Raw genomic sequence first — 15,672 nt, 5'->3', positions numbered from 1 at the left:
GGCCGTCACAGGCTGGGTCCCTTCGTCGGTGGCTCTGTTGGTCCCGCTGGCACGGTCTCTCGGAGCCTGGCTAGCGCTCCCCAGTCCGGTGGCTCCTGCGGACCATCAGACTCGGCTACGCGATTCAGTTCGCCCGGCATCCCCCCAAGTTCAGGGGCATCCGGTTCACTTCAGTCAAGGCCGTCGATGCGGAAATCGCAGTCCTGCTGGCGAAGGACGTGATAGAGCCGGTTCCTGCAGCCGATATGAGGTTGGGGTTTTCGACCTGAAGGATGCGTACTTTCATGTCTCGATTCTCCCGCAACACAGGCCATTCCTGCGATTCGTGATCGAGGGTCAGGCATATCAGTACAAGGTCCTGCCCTTCAGGCTGTCCCTTTCGCCTCGCGTCTTAACCAAGGTCGCAGAGGCGGCCCTAGTTCCCCTGAGAGAACGGGGTGTGCGCATCCTCAACTATCTCGACGACTGGCTCATACTTGCACAGTCTCAAGAACAGTTATGCGCACACAGGGACCTGGTGCTCAGGCACCTCAGCCAGTTGGGCCTTCGGGTCAATTGGGAAAAGAGCAAACTCGTGCCAATGCAGAGGTTCTCTTTTCTCTGCATGGAGTTGGATTCGGTCAATCAGACAGCACACCTCACCCAGGAACGTGCTCAGTCGGTGCTGAACTGCCTCAAGACTTTATCAGGCAGGACGTCGGTCCCACTGAAACTCTTTCAGAAGCTCCTGGGACATATGGCTGCAGCTGCGGCCATAGTTCCGCTTGGTCTGCTCCATATGAGACTGCTTCAGCACTGGCTCCATGGCCGAATCCCGAGGTGGGCGTGGAAACGCGGTACTCACCGGGTTCAGATTACACCGGCCTGCTGCAAAACCTTCAGCCCGTGGTCAGATCCCTCGTTCCTTCAGGCGGGAGTGCCCCTGGAGCAGGTATCCAGGCATGCTGTGGTATACACGGATGCCTCAGCCACCGGCTGGGGAGCCACGTTCAACGGGCACGCAGTGTCAGGGGTATGGACAGGTCCCCATCTGCGCTGGCATATAAATTGCCTCGAGCTGGTGGCAGTACGCCTTGCCTTGAGCCGCCTCAGAGGGCGCCTTCAGGGAAAGGACGTTCTGGTCCGTATGGACAACACTGCAACCATTGCGTATATCAACCGGCAAGGCGGTTTATGCTCCCGTCGCATGTCGCAACTCGCCCGCCACCTCCTCCTCTAGAGTCAGAAGCATCTGAGGTCCCTTCATGCCATCCACATCCCAGGAGTGTTCAATCAGGCAGCCGACGAGCTGTCTCGAGTGGCACTTCCTGGGGAGTGGAGACCATCCCCAGGCGGTCCAGCTGATTTGGAGTCGGTTCGGAGTTGCTCAGGTAGACCTGTTTGCATCCCCGGAAACCACCCACTGCCAGTGGTTCTACTCCCTGTCCAAGGCAACGCTCAGCACGGATGCACTGGCACACAGCTGGCCCCAGGGCCTGCGCAAATATGCGTTCCCCCAGTGAGCCTGCTAGCACAGAAACTGTGCAAGATCAGGGAGGACGAGGAGCAGGTCTTGTTAGTGGCTCCATATTGGCCCAACAGGACCTGGTTCCCGGAACTCATGCTCCTCGCGACAGCCCCTCCCTGGCCGATTCCTCTGAGGAAGGATCTGCTTTCTCAGAGACGGGGCACCCTCTGGCACCCGCGTCCAGACTTGTGGAAACTCCATGTGTGGTCCCTGGACGGAACGCGGAGGTTCTAGGTGATCTGCCCCAGGAGGTAGCTCTCACTATCACTTCAGCATGAGCACCGTCCACAAGACGGGCCTATGCGCTGAAGTGGAACCTGTTCGTCGAATGGTGTTCCTCTCACCGTGAGAACCCCCGGAGATGTTCGATCAGAGCCGTGCTTTCCTTTTTGCAACAAGAGTTGGAGTGTAGGCTGTCCCCCTCCACCCTTAAGGTTTATGTTGCTGCTATTTCCGCTCACCACCATCCCGTAGAGGGGAGGTCGGTGGGGAAGCACGATCTGGTTGTCAGGTTTCTTAGGGGGACCAGGAGGTTAAACCCTCCTAGGCCTCCCTCCCTACCCTCTTGGGATTTGGCATTGGTGCTAAGAGCCCTACAAACTGCCCCCTTTGAGCCTTTGCAGTCAGTCAAGTTGAAGTTTCTCTCTATGAAAACCCTACTCCTCACTGCATTGGCCTCAATCAAGAGGGTGGGGAACCTGCAGGCATTTTCGGTCAACGAATCATGCCTTGAGTTTGGGCCGGCTGACTCCAGTGCAACACTGAGGCCCCCGGCCCGGCTATGTGCCCAAGGTTCCTACCACTCCCTTCAGGGACCAGGTAGTGAACCTGCAAGCGCTGCCCCTGGAGGAGGCAGACCCAGCCCTAGCTTTGCTCTGTCCTGTCCAGTTTCTTGAAATCTGATGTGAGGCTAGTGCCCATATGATTAGATTAGATTAGATTAGATTAGATTAGATTAGATTAGATTCAACTTTATTGTCATTACACAAGTACAGGTACAGGGCAACGAAATGCAGTTTAGGTCTAACCAGAAGTGCAATAGCAGCAAGTGCAGGATATACAATGGTTGAATAAGTGCAGGACAAGGATATGTACTGAATATATGTATAAATATATATAGAAAGATGGTTATTAATATAGACAGAATTTACAGGTGAATATGTATAGTGAATAAATATACAGATGGCTATTACTATAAACAGAATTTACAGGTGATATGTACTATCAATATAATATATATACAGATGGCTATTACTATAAACAAGGTGTAAAAGTGCAGTGGAAGTGATTGCATATTACAATTAGACGTACGGTGCAAAATGTTAATGTAAACATTGATAATGTAAACAACAGTCGGCAGTGCAAATGAGCATAATCCAATTTAGGTATGGTAGTGCAAGATACAAAAGTAAACAGTTGTTACTGTAATAAAAATTTACATTCAGTAGTGCAAATAAGGCCGATGTGAGGTAGGAGAGAAGAGTTAATAATATATGAGGAAGTGGATCAACGGGGGTTAGAGTTCAGTAAAGAGACAGCTCTGGGGAAGAAACTGTTCTTTAATCTGCTGGTCCTGGTCCGGAGGCACCTGAAACGCCTGCCGGAGGGCAGGAGAAAACAGTCTGTGGGCTGGGTGAGAGGAGTCCTTAAGGATGCTGCGAGCTCGATGCAGACAGCGTTTCCTCTGGATGTGTTCAATGGCAGGTAGTGGAGTCCCTGTGATGCGCTGGGCAATTTTCACCACCCGCTGCAGTGCCTTGCGCTCTGCAACAGAGCAGCTCCCATACCATACTGTGACACAGTTGGTCAGGATGCTTTCTATTGTGCAGCGATAGAAGTTCACCAGGATAGCAGAGGAGAGCTGATTCTTCCTCAGTGTCCTCAGAAAGAAGAGGCGCTGATGAGCCTTCTTGACCAGGCTGGAGGTGTTGGTTTTCCACAACATGTCCGCCGAGATGTGGATCCCCAGGAACTTGAAACTGGAGACACTCTCAACAGCCATTCCATTGATGTGGATGGTGTCGTGTGTGCCTCTTGACTCCTTCCTGAAGTCCACGATGAGCTCCTTCGTTTTGGTGGTGTTGAGGAGCAGGTTATTTTCAGTGCACCATGTGGCCAGGTGCTGGATCTCCTCCCTATAGGCAGTCTCATTGTTGTTACTGATGAGGCCAATCACCGTGGTGTTGTCTGCAAACTTGACGATGGAATTAGATCCATACACAGGCTTGCAGTCGGAGGTGAAGAGGGAGTAGAGAAACGGGCTTAGCACACAGCCCTGTGGTACACCAGTGTTAAGTGTGATGGATGTGGAGCAGGTGAATCCTGATCGAACATTCTGGGGTCTGTTGGTCAGGAAGTCCAAAATCCAGTTGCACATTGAGGTATTGATGCCCAGGTCTCCAAGTTTGGCTATTAACTTGGTTGGAATGACAGTGTTGAATGCTGAGCTGAAGTCAACAAACAGCATACGTGCATAAGTGTTCTTATTGTCCAGGTGAGTGAGCACAGAGTGCAGTGCCATGGAAACTGCATCCTCTGTGCTCCTATTGCTACGGTAGGCAAACTGGTGTGAGTCCAATGTGGATGGTAGAGAGTCTTTTAGGTGTTCCAGGACCAGCCGCTCAAAGCACTTCATGACGATGGGTGTGAGTGCTACAGGGCGGTAGTCATTGGGGCACCTCGGACTAGAGTGTTTTGGCACTGGCACAATGGAAGTGCATTTAAAGCATGTTGGTACGGCTGCTTGGGCAAGAGACAGATTGAAAATGTCTGTGAAAACCCCAGCGAGCTGCTCCGCACATGCCCTGAGAACACGACCAGGGATGTTGTCTGGTCCATCAGCCTTGTGCACGCTGATCCGGCTCAGTTCCTTGCAGACATCTGTGGAGGAGAGTATGATTGGTGGGTGGTCAGCTGAGGGATTGAGCTTGGTGGCAGTTTCTCTGTTGTCTCTTTCAAAGCGAGCATAAAAGTAATTTAGCTCGTTCAGGAAGTTGACATCAGTGGCTGCGGGGGTGGAGTGGGTGGGTTTGTAGTCACTGATGGCCTGAATGCCCTGCCACATGCGTCGAGGGTCAGAGTTGGAAAAGTGTCCCTCTATCTTTAGCTTGTAGCAGTGCTTGGCCTTTTTGATGCCCCTCTTCAGGTTTGCTCTGGATGTGCTGTAGGCTTGTGCATCTCCTGATCTGAAGGGATCAGGAGATGCACAATGAAATGAGAGACCCTGCCGGGATCCCATATGTGTATTCCACTGTATGCTTATTAGAGCCGTGTTTCCCCTGGCAGACCACGTTCTGCCATCTCTAATGATGCAGCCTAAGCCATCTCAGAGACTTCCATGTGCAATAGGGCCCTACGGGGTTACTTCACATGTCTAAATGCCACTTAAACCCCTCTGGGAGGAGGTGACTCCGCAGTGTGCCTGAAGGGCACGCTTCCCAGTGTTATCCAAGTCCTACTGTCTGGGTTGCTCAAGGAACAACAGTAGTTGACCTTCTCTGTGTAGAGCCCGGTCCTATCATCTGCCTTATAGGAAGGACCAGGAGGCCTACACAGGGCACTGGAAGGGACAGCTCCTGTCGCGCTTTGGTAGGGATCCCAATTTCGTCGGTCATCTGACGTGACTCGGAGTGACCGACTGAAAGGGAACGTCCCGTCGCCACAGTCGCTGTACCACCGCTGAGCTGCCAGGTCACCGGCTCGGCTCCTCAGCGAAAGCATGAATTAATGCGGTGCACCTGGCCGGAAGTATGGCCTCGAGACGTAGCGTCTTGTTCCCTTTGGGGAATCATGGTTACATGCATAACCTGAGACATTCCCCTTCAGGAACTCGAGCTGCGTCGAAAATGCTATAGGAATGAGGTGTCCACGCCGCCAGACTTTCAAATCCCTGCCTAGTGTGGATGGAGTACAGCTAGGGCGAGAGAACAGAAGAGCCAGGAGTGGCTCGCATATCTAGGCCATAGAACCTGACAAATGTAAGGGGCGTGGACCATCCCGCAGCGTTGCAGATGTCCTGCATCGAAACACCTGCCAAAAAGGTCTTGGAGGCCGCCACACTTCTCGTTGAATGAGCCTTGACCCCCAGAGGCGAGGGGAGATCAGAGGACTCGTAGGCTATGCAGATGGCATCCACAATCCGCCGACTGAGGGTCTGTTTAGTAGCAGGAAGACCTTTCTTAGGGGGACCATAGCATACTAGCAGTTAGTCCACCCTTCTCCACAGGGCAGCCTATGTGGACGTATGTGTCCAGTGCTCGCACCGGACACATACAGTTGAGCTTCTGCTGGTTGGGCTCCCTGAAGGGAGGAGCACAGAAGGCCTGGAGTACGACAGGCCGTGGTGTAGAGGAGGGGACCTTAGGGACATACCCTGCTCAAGGGTACAGAAAGGCTTTGGCCTGACCAGGGGCAAAGTCGAGATAGGAAGAGGCCACTTAGAGGTCCTGCAGATCCCCAACTCTCTTAAGAGAAGAAACCGCCAGAAGGAAGGTAGTCTTGATAGTGAGATGGCGATCAGATATCTCCTCAATAGGCTCAAAGGGAGGCCTACAGAGAGCTTCTAGCACCACAGCCAGGTCCCATGGAGGGACACGAGATCGTACCGGAGGCCTCAGCCTCAGAGCTCCGCGGAGGAAACGTGTAAATAGGGGGTGTCTACCCACTGACTGGCCACAGAGAGGGGTGTGGTAGGCTGATAAAACCACCACGTAGACCTTCAGGGTGGAGTGGGTTAACCCTGCGGAGAAATGGGCCTGCAAGAACTCCAGGACTGTACCAACCGGGCAGTTGACTGGGTCGAGCTGGCGGTCTCCACACCATGAAGTGAAAAGCTTCCACTTCAGGACATACAGTTTCCTTGTAGAGGGTGCTCTGGATTGGAGGATGGTCTCAACAACCTCAGTTGAGAGACCGGAAGCTATGAGCTGTGCCCCCCCACAGTACACAGGCCCTGCACACAACTGAGCAGAGGCCACACCCACAACTCCCACAGCTCCGGGCGAGGGTGGACGATAGTGCCTCCCGCCTGTGAGAGGAGATCCCTCCTGACGGGAATGTCCCATGGAGAGCTGTCGAGGAGAGAAATCAGGTCCAAGAACCATACGTGACCCAGCCAGAACGGGGGTACTAGCTGCAGATGGACCCTGTCCCGGCGCACTCTCGCCAGAACTCCCAGGAGCAGAGCGATCGGGGGAAAGGCATACAGACGAAGCCTCGGCCAAGTCTGTACCATAGCATCCAGCCCCAGTTGAGCTGGAGGAGTCAGAGAGTACCAGAGGGGACATTGCGATGATAGTACGCAGGACCCATTGAAACACATTTGGCAGTAGTTTCCACTCTGCCAAATAGTCTACTAAGAGAAACCAGTCTATCGAGGCCTCTGGTGTACCCCACTCTTCCCCAGAGGGGCCTGCCCTCATAAGCCCTGGGCCATTGGCGTCAGGGCTTCTTGGTCGGACACTTCCTAGCCAGAAGGAAGGTCCGCAGATCCGGCTTAGGCTTAGGCAGAGATGCCTCTCCGCCGCCTCCAGCGCTGCCATGGACCTACCGATAGTACGGGCGGTCTCCTTGGTGGCGAGGAGAGACAAATCAGCGGTTCTGCGGAGCTCTGAGATGTCATCAGATTTTACTTCCTCTCCCTCATCTAGCTCTTTGAACAGGTTGGCTTGGTATGCCTGTAACACCACCATGGTGTGCAGACACGCACCAGCCTGACCTGCAGCCACGTACCCCTTGCCCACAATCGCTGATGTTGTGCACAGTGGCTTGGAGGGCAAGGTCGGAGCCTTTAGAAACGACGCCGCACCGGGGGACAGATAGCTCATGAGCGTCTGTTCTACCCGGGGTATCACTCTATATCCACGGTCATTCAACCTGCCACATTGCCATAGTAGTCAGAGGCGGGGATGAAGAGGCGACCCGAGAATAGTCTAGCCCACGACCTCGACACCTCTGTGTGGAGGTCGGGGAAGAACGGCAGGCTCCGACGTGGAGGTGGCGGCTTAACCCGCAGAAAGTGTTCATCAAGCTTGCTTTTCTGTGATTCAGCCTGTTTCTCGGCGGGCCAGTCGTTGTTTAGCTTAGCCACAGCGTGAGTTACCACCTCCAACAGCTCCTCATACTGGGGTGATTGAGGGGGCGAATCCTCATCGACGCTCATCGCGTCAACCTCCTCAGAGGAAGACAGGCGGAGCGTCGAGCCGCCTCCCTGGGGGGGAAGAAACCGCAGAGCAGGCTTCCGATCCCAGAGAGCGGCCACTGGATCTGGTGGGTGAGGAAGAAGATAGGGACTCGCCCATCTCCATTCCCTCCACCAGATCCATCTGCGAACCCCAAGAGTGCAGCCGCTGCTCCGCCTCTACAGCAGCGGGACCAGCACCGCAGGGAACACTAACGAAGGCTCCCTTGGCAAAGAGAGCTCTGCGTGCTTCGCTCCCAATCATACCACACACAGACTGTGTGTATCCCCAACAGTGATGTAACGTTTGCAGGCAGGAACATACAGCCTGTAATGTGATCTGCTCTCACCCAAGTGCTTTGTCTTAGATGCACTCTTAGACATTGTGGAGCTTATTTTATGTGGGACAGACAACACTAAATAAGACTCAAAACAAATAGCGACAGACACACACACAGAGTGCTTGCTGAATGACAGAAAGCTGACGCTGGTTCCACCGCACGTGCTTTTAAGCTTCCTGGTCGCTACGTCACCCCGCCATTGATGTCTCGCCCATCCATTGGACAGATTACACACATGATTCAGAGCACGGTCATGCTGAAGGAGTTCCCATAGCGTTTTCGACGCAGCTTGAGTTCCTGAAGGGGAACTAAAAGACTTTCAAATCACATGAGCCAATATTTTATTCAAAATAGAACATAGAGAACATAACAAATGTTTAAACTGAGAAATTTTACAATTTTATCCACTAAATGAGCTCATTTCAAATTTGATGCCTGCTACAGGTCTCAAAAAAGTTGGCACGAGGGCAACAAAGGGCTGAAAAAAACAAGAAATTTTGCAAAGATTCAACTGGGAGAACATCTAGCAACTAATTAAGTTAATTGACATCAGACCTGTAACATGATTCGCTATAAAAGGGTTGTCTAGAGAGGCAGAGACTCTCAGAAGTAAAGATGGGCAGAGGCTGTCCAATCTGGGAAAGAGTGCGTAAAAAGATTGTGGAACACTTTAAAAACAACGTTCCTCAACGTCAAATTGCAAAGGCTTTGTAAATCTCATCATCTACAGTGCATAACATCATCAAAAGATTCAGAGAAACTGGATAAATCTCTGTGCATAAGGGACAAGGCCGAAGACCTTTGTTGGATGCCTGTGGTCTTCGGGGCCTCAGACCACACTGCATCACTCATCGGCAAGATTCTGTCATTGACATTACTAAATGGGCCCAGGAATACTTCCAGAAACCATTGTCGGTAAACACAATCCGCCGTGCCATCTGCAGATGCCAACAAAAGCTCTATCATGCAAAAAGGAAGCCATATGTGAACATGGTTCAGAAGCGCCGTCGTGTCCTGTGGGCCAAGGCTCATTTAAAATGGACTGTTTCAAAGTGGAAAATAGTTCTATGGTCAGACGAGTCCAAATTTGGCATTCTTGTTGGAAATCAAGGATGCCTTGTCGGGGCTAAAGAGGAGGGAGACCTTCCAGCATGGAAGATAAAATTCAGCGATCAGTTCAAAAGCCAGCATCTCTGATGGTATGGGGGTGCATAATTGCATACAGTATGAGCAGCTTGCATGTTTTGGTAGGCACTATGAATGCTGAAAGGTATATAAAGATTTTAGAGCAACATATGCTCCCCTCCAGATGACATTTCAGGGAAGGCCTTGTATATTTCAGCAGGACAATGCAAAACCACATACTGCAGCTATTACAAAAGCATTGCTTCGTAGTAGAAGAGTCCAGGTGCTGAAATGGCCTGCCTGCAGTCCAGATCTTTCACCTATAGAGAACATTTGGCGCATCATTAATCAAAAAATACATCAACGATGACCACGAACTCTTCAGCAGCTGGAAACCTATATCAGGCAAGAATGGGACCAAATTCCAACACCAAAAATCCAGAAACTCATAACCTCGATGCCCAGACGTCTTCAAACTGTTTTGAAAAGAAGAGTAGATGCTACACCAAGGTAAACATGCCCCCGGTCCCAACTATTTTGAGACCTGTAGCAGGCATCAAATTTAAAATGAGCTCATTTTGTGCATAAAATTTAAAAATTTCACAGTTTAAACATTTATTATGTGATTTTAAACATTTATTATTATTTGTGATTTGAAATTCTTTTAGTTTTCATTTTATTCAAATTTAAAAAACGTCCCAACATTTCCAGAATTCGGGTTGCAATTTAGAATGATAAAAGCCTGTGTTCTAAGGCCAATTCGCACTGCCAGAAGTCCAAATAACACATTTGCTAGGTTTTATTGGGCCAGTGTGTTCGCCTTTTTGGCAACACCCTGGCAGTGTGAACTAGCCTGAAAGATACTGTGAATGTGCCTGTGTAGGTTGTGCCAATTTCAAAGTTTGTGTGTAAGAAAGATAGGAACTGTGAGAGCATGCAACGGAGGGAGTGGAATAGACAAAGAGATTGTTAGAGGGCCAAGTACCCATGGTGTGATCAGGGTGAGCTGAGAGCATATGTGGAGTGAACAGCTGGACAGACAGTTTGAGATTTTGAGCAGAGGAGGTTCAAGCATGGTCAGAATCAGAATGTGGGAAAGCTGCCTTTCACAATGATGAGGTTATGGGTTTCCACACGTACGTAGGCTGAGACATCCACCAGATCAGATATGCTGTCAGCTGCTGTGTGTCTGTCACTCAGACCCACGCCAGACCGCCCTGCTGGCATGAATAAATGTACAATGAGCTCTCAGTACAACCAGTTAGGGACTGAGAAGAAATGCTGGGTAAACCATTTGCTTGATTTTCCCCTTAAATAACTGCAGTGCTGTTTTGTGCAGATGCTGTAGCATATACTGAGGACTAAACATTATTAATAATGAGTAAAAATGACTGAAGATCATACACAGTGATTAAAGTACAATATTAAAATTCATAATTTATGTAGGGGGTTACTGCTGCCAAACAGCTTTTAAAGGATAATGAGGTTTATCCATACAATGAAAGTCAAAGCTGTACACATGCACATGCATTTCACCCTTTTCATGGAATTTTGTACCCACTTACCAAACTTACATATTCCCAGAACAGACATTTGGTGGGCGATAAACCATTTGTCTTATTAGAAGTCAGTGTATCTTAGAAGCCAGTATATCTTTTTTTTAAAGGATATGTGCAAATAGTGATCTCCACTTTGTGCTTTTCAGTATTAATGGTCAAAGATTAATTGTTAATTTTACTGATAGTCATTCATGAAAACTGAAATAGTATACACATTGGATATTGAAATTCCACAGGCAAACAAGTAACCTATATTAAATATTTTTAAGGGGTCCAAATATGAATTTTATTCTCAAAAGAGGAGCATTAGGAAAACTGAGGCTGCACATCTGTGTTCTTGGAGCAGGGTCTATTGGGACACAGAGGGAGGTTGAGAATTTCTCACATTTTGGAGGGCAAAAGTAGAAGTGGCCAATGAGGTCCAACTTATATTAAAGAGAACACGCCTTCCGTCTCTCTTTCCCCCCTGTTAAAATGAGCTAAGAGAAGGAAAAGATAACTCATCTTGCATTGCAGTGTTGGTGTGACTACTTTTGCCAGACACGCCTGATAGCATGTTCTGAATGACTTGGGCAACAGAAGGACTAGTATAAGTGCAAAGATGAGGTTCAGCTGGGGCTTGTCTCTCCTGTTGATTCTGCATGCGGGTCCTCTTAATGCCTTTTGGTGGAACAGTTCACCTGACACAAAGGCCCCCACAGTGGACAATGATACTTCAGTTGGTGGAACGACCAGTAAGGAGGAGAAAATTTCAGATGTAGGGTCGGAAATCATAGATGTAGCCAGAGGGATCGAAGGATTTGTGAAGAACTGGGACCAGAACTCAACTGTGAATTGGAATAACAATGTCACAGTGACGACACCTGTCATCTCCTCGAAGCTTCGCCATTCTAAAACGGGTAATAATAAGTCTTTATCAGAAGAAGTCGAACATGAAATAAATGTCAAAGGTTCCTCAGGTGATGCCATTGGGTCAGGCTTAGGCTCAGGGCCCACTATGGATTTGGCTCAGGAAGGCAAAAAAACAGCGACCAACCTTACAGGGACAAGGGTCACTGACAGCAGGATTAGCATAATTAGCACTTCCGCTTTCATTGAGGATTCCACAAGCTGCTTATCAAGAGGCTCTGACTGGCCTTTCTGTTTATCTCATGGTGAAGTCACATTTTCTGTACCTAATTTTTTTAACCACACCCAGGCAGAGGATGTGGTAGCTGTGTTAAATGAATGGGGTTGGCTCCTGCGTTCAGGCTGCCACCATGGTTTGGAATGGTTTTTTTGCCTACTACTGGCACCAAGATGCCATCAGCCCTCTGAGAAACCTGGGATAGCCCTGCTACCATGCAGGACTTTCTGTGAGGTGCTGCTGGACAGTTGCTGGACAGTCCTACAGGAGAGTGGCCTGCCTGTGGCCTGCCACACCCTCCCCGAGGGACCAGAGCCCAGTCAGTCATGCCTAACCGTTAGTAACCACAAAGGTAAAACTGTGATGCATCTCAAACTTATGCCGCTTGTCTTGTCGGTATGTGTTTTTTATTGGTGTGCTTTCTACCGTGAGAGACACAGGTCACTTCCTGTCTGTCAGCAGTTGCTCTGCTCTGCTATCACTTTGCCAGGGCTCAGACCAACACTTAGTACCTGGGTATACGCTAACCAGCAGAACGTTTACTTATGCACATCTGCTGTGATGTGAGGTCTGCGTCTGCATGCGTGGCTCAGTGTGAATCCATTAGAATTACCTGCATGCATGAATACTAATTGCACCTTCATTCTAAACATTTTAATTTTGACAGACTGTTTTTAACCTGTAGCTCATATATGTGTGTAAACTCGGAGTGCAAGCATTTTCAATCAGAAATAATTATTCATTAATATGTGTGCACTTAATTTTTGTTTCTTAATTTAGTGTAAAATGTAGATTCACAGGGTTGCATAAAAATACAGAAATTTGGCAGTATACAATTTGTTATTATTAGACACAGTAGTGCCATACAATATTTTTTACAAAATTGTGTTATTGATCTTGTGTAGCTGAGGCCTGTATAAAAGTTGTTTATTGTATTTTGACTGGTTTTGAAAGTGACACACTTGACTTAACTTAATTGGAGAACAAGCTGCTCATGCTTGTTTGCAGAAAGTTACTAATACAGCAGAAAACTGTGGTGTGGAAACCCTTATGGAGATGGTTTAGGCATGTATTATGCTAATTATTGTGTGCACGTTCCATCTTTTAGAATATTCCTCATTCATCAACCTAAGAAGAATAAGAATGAGATGATGTGTGTATGCACCATAAATTTTGTCAGAAACACACTTATATGCAGTTATAAGTGAATGAGAACGATGTGGGGAATCCGCTTAGTATGCGTTCTGTTATGTCAGAATTAGGTTATATAAGCCGTGTTTACTCATTGCGGTCAGTTCTGATGCGCAAATTGCATTGCCTGGTGGTCTCCTATCCAAGTACTGACCAAGCCAAACCTTGCTTAGATTTAGAAATCAGATGAGATTGGGAGAGTCTATGGCTGTCCATGAAAATGTAATAAAAATAATCCATCAGGCAAAGTCATTCATTCTCATGTTTAGCATAAGTGCTTCTAGAGTGCTTGATTATTCAAGCAATGCTTTTGTTTTATTTCTATAACTGAGACTGCTGAGCTTTATCCATCAACAGAATTATGTTCACCGTGAAAGCAATGCTAATGTCCCTCAAGCATTTTCACTGCTGGTAACTGCTTCAAGATGCAAAATGGTGTCAATGACCTACTTGCATTTGTATAACAGGTCACAGAGAGATATGAGACACATGAAATCTTCAATTTCTTAAAATTGAAATGTATGATATTTAAGGCCAGCTCAATCATCTATCACAATAAAACTGATTTTTTACCATGCTGAATCAGCATTCTTGTCAAACACAACCCAGTTTGACCACCATCTACATGCATATGTGTGAGTTGTGGTGGATGACCTCAGCCACATTTGTTGGAGAGTAACACTTGGACAAAGAGGCAGATTATTGTGTCTCTGTGTTATTAATAAGACAAAGAACTTTCTTTGCATGTTGGTTATAACAAGGTTCCCTCTGAAAATGTGTGACGAGACACACAGCAGAGAATCCATGATAAGATTTAAATGGCTTTATTTTTAGCTATGAGGGACTTTTTCTTTTCTTTTTTTCTTCTTCTTTTTTTTTTCGAGATGATGTGCAAGAAATGCTGGGAGATTGATAGAAAAAAAGGATTCATTGTGAAGACAGTTGTGAAGATCTGTTGTGGGGGGAGAGCAATTCTTATCTGACACAAAGTCTTCCTTGATCATTTAATGTCCTTTCATATTTATGACCAGCTCTGGGATCGCACTGTGATAATTAATAAGGTTGGCGTTTTGATCTATCACTGTGGTCTTGGAGAAAGCACCATGAAAACCGCAGAGTTCTCAGAGGCAAGCAACTGCCAAAGAACATATTAAAGAGTATCGTGCAAACCATGCTGTAAGAGGGTTTTTTTTGCTACACATCTGGTACTGCATCCAGACTTCATCATTTAACAGGTGTTAATTTGTTTCAGTGCATTCTTTTTGGATTTAGGCCATTTTGCATTCCAGTATGTTAGGCCAGTATGTTATGTTAGTTTTTCTTTATTTACCCTCAATTTCTTCAATATAAGTTGTTAGACAGTGTTTAAAAAGAGCTGAATTATTATTATTGGCAGCTGTTTCATGCTGGTCATTTCCTTGAGTTACTCTTTGTCTTATCTCTTGGGAAGTATAGGGGCTCAGATAATTTTTTGAAGGGAAAGTTTGTCCTAATTAGGTCTCTTGTGAGTCAAGGAGGTATCAGTTAACAGGATCCTCTGGTTTCCATCTCATTCATTTAACTCCCATTTACCTATCCAGCTGTCAGTAGACTTACAACCATTAAGAAAAAATAGCTATATATAAAGACAATTCCTGGCAGAAGGCATTTTAGCTAACAATTTGAAGGAAACAGAGTTAACAGAACTTTTAGGAGACTTGCATTTTTTTATGTTTACAGTGTTATTATCATCAAATTTGATTATTTTGTTATGTCACTATCATAAAATTTTATTTTGTTTAGTCACGTCTTATCACTGCTGTAGGATGTATACGCATGTGGGAGAGTGTCTGGAACAGATGGCCAAAAACTGCTGCCCAAGGGACGATTTATTCATCAGCATGTTTACATGTGCTGCAGTACTGCACATGTTATTTATTGTTTAATTGTAGATAGATAATTCAAGTAGTTCAGAATGAACGTTCACCAGTGCTTTAAATATAATTTCCTTTGTAATCATGTTTTGAAAAGATGTCTTGCTTATGTTTACACCTTTGAAATATGGTTTATCAAATTTGTGTGGCAGTTAAGCTGTGTATCGATTAGATGTTTTGGTAACACTTTCTATGAAGCCCATATTTATAATACATTATAAGGGCATTCTTAAGGCTTTATAATGAATGCATAATGCATTATAAAAAACCTTATAATATGTTATATCATCTTATAAATAATCATAACAACAATTATAATACATTGTTTATGCATTTGAGGTTATAACTTTTAAGATTATGATTATTTATATTATTTACATATTAAATCTACTTTTACATTTATAATGGACTGTATACCTTGACATTGTTTATTTAAGATCTGCACAGTATCTTTCTACATCTTGTAAATAGGTGTGGAGTGTTATTTGAGTGTTCCCTGTGAGGCTAATATTAATTTTGATGTGAGCTAGTTAATAATTTCAACTTAAAAAAAATGCAATGTTTATATGTTAGGTTACATTTTATTTTGATGGTCCCCTTAGTCTATTGACTATAAGCAACTTTGCAACTACATGTCAACTAACTCTCATTAGAGTATTAGTAGGCTTAAGTTAAGGTTAGGGTAGGTAGAATGACGTTGACGTACTTGCATAGTTACTTATAGTCAGTTTG

At 46.6% G+C, this 15,672-nt stretch overlaps 1 protein-coding gene across 7 annotated transcripts in view; it reads left to right on the top strand.

Annotated features, from left to right (window-relative positions):
• The window catches only part of col18a1b (collagen type XVIII alpha 1 chain b), a 48,023-nt gene that overhangs the window by 6,543 nt on the left and 25,808 nt on the right, over positions 1–15,672 (top strand). For 3 of the 7 annotated variants that reach the window (XM_058779274.1, XM_058779275.1, XM_058779273.1), the window contains exon 1: positions 11,621–12,188. The exons of 2 other annotated variants lie outside the window; for them this stretch is intronic. In XM_058779274.1, the coding sequence (XP_058635257.1) occupies positions 11,708–12,188 (481 nt within the window). In that variant the 5' untranslated portion in view covers positions 11,621–11,707. 2 more of the 7 variants (XM_058779277.1, XM_058779276.1) reach the window with 1 other exon arrangement.

The sequence above is a fragment of the Onychostoma macrolepis genome, chromosome 06 (genome assembly GCF_012432095.1).
Source record: "Onychostoma macrolepis isolate SWU-2019 chromosome 06, ASM1243209v1, whole genome shotgun sequence".
Lineage (NCBI taxonomy): Eukaryota > Metazoa > Chordata > Actinopteri > Cypriniformes > Cyprinidae > Onychostoma > Onychostoma macrolepis.
This window is presented reverse-complemented; position numbering and strand designations above follow the sequence as displayed.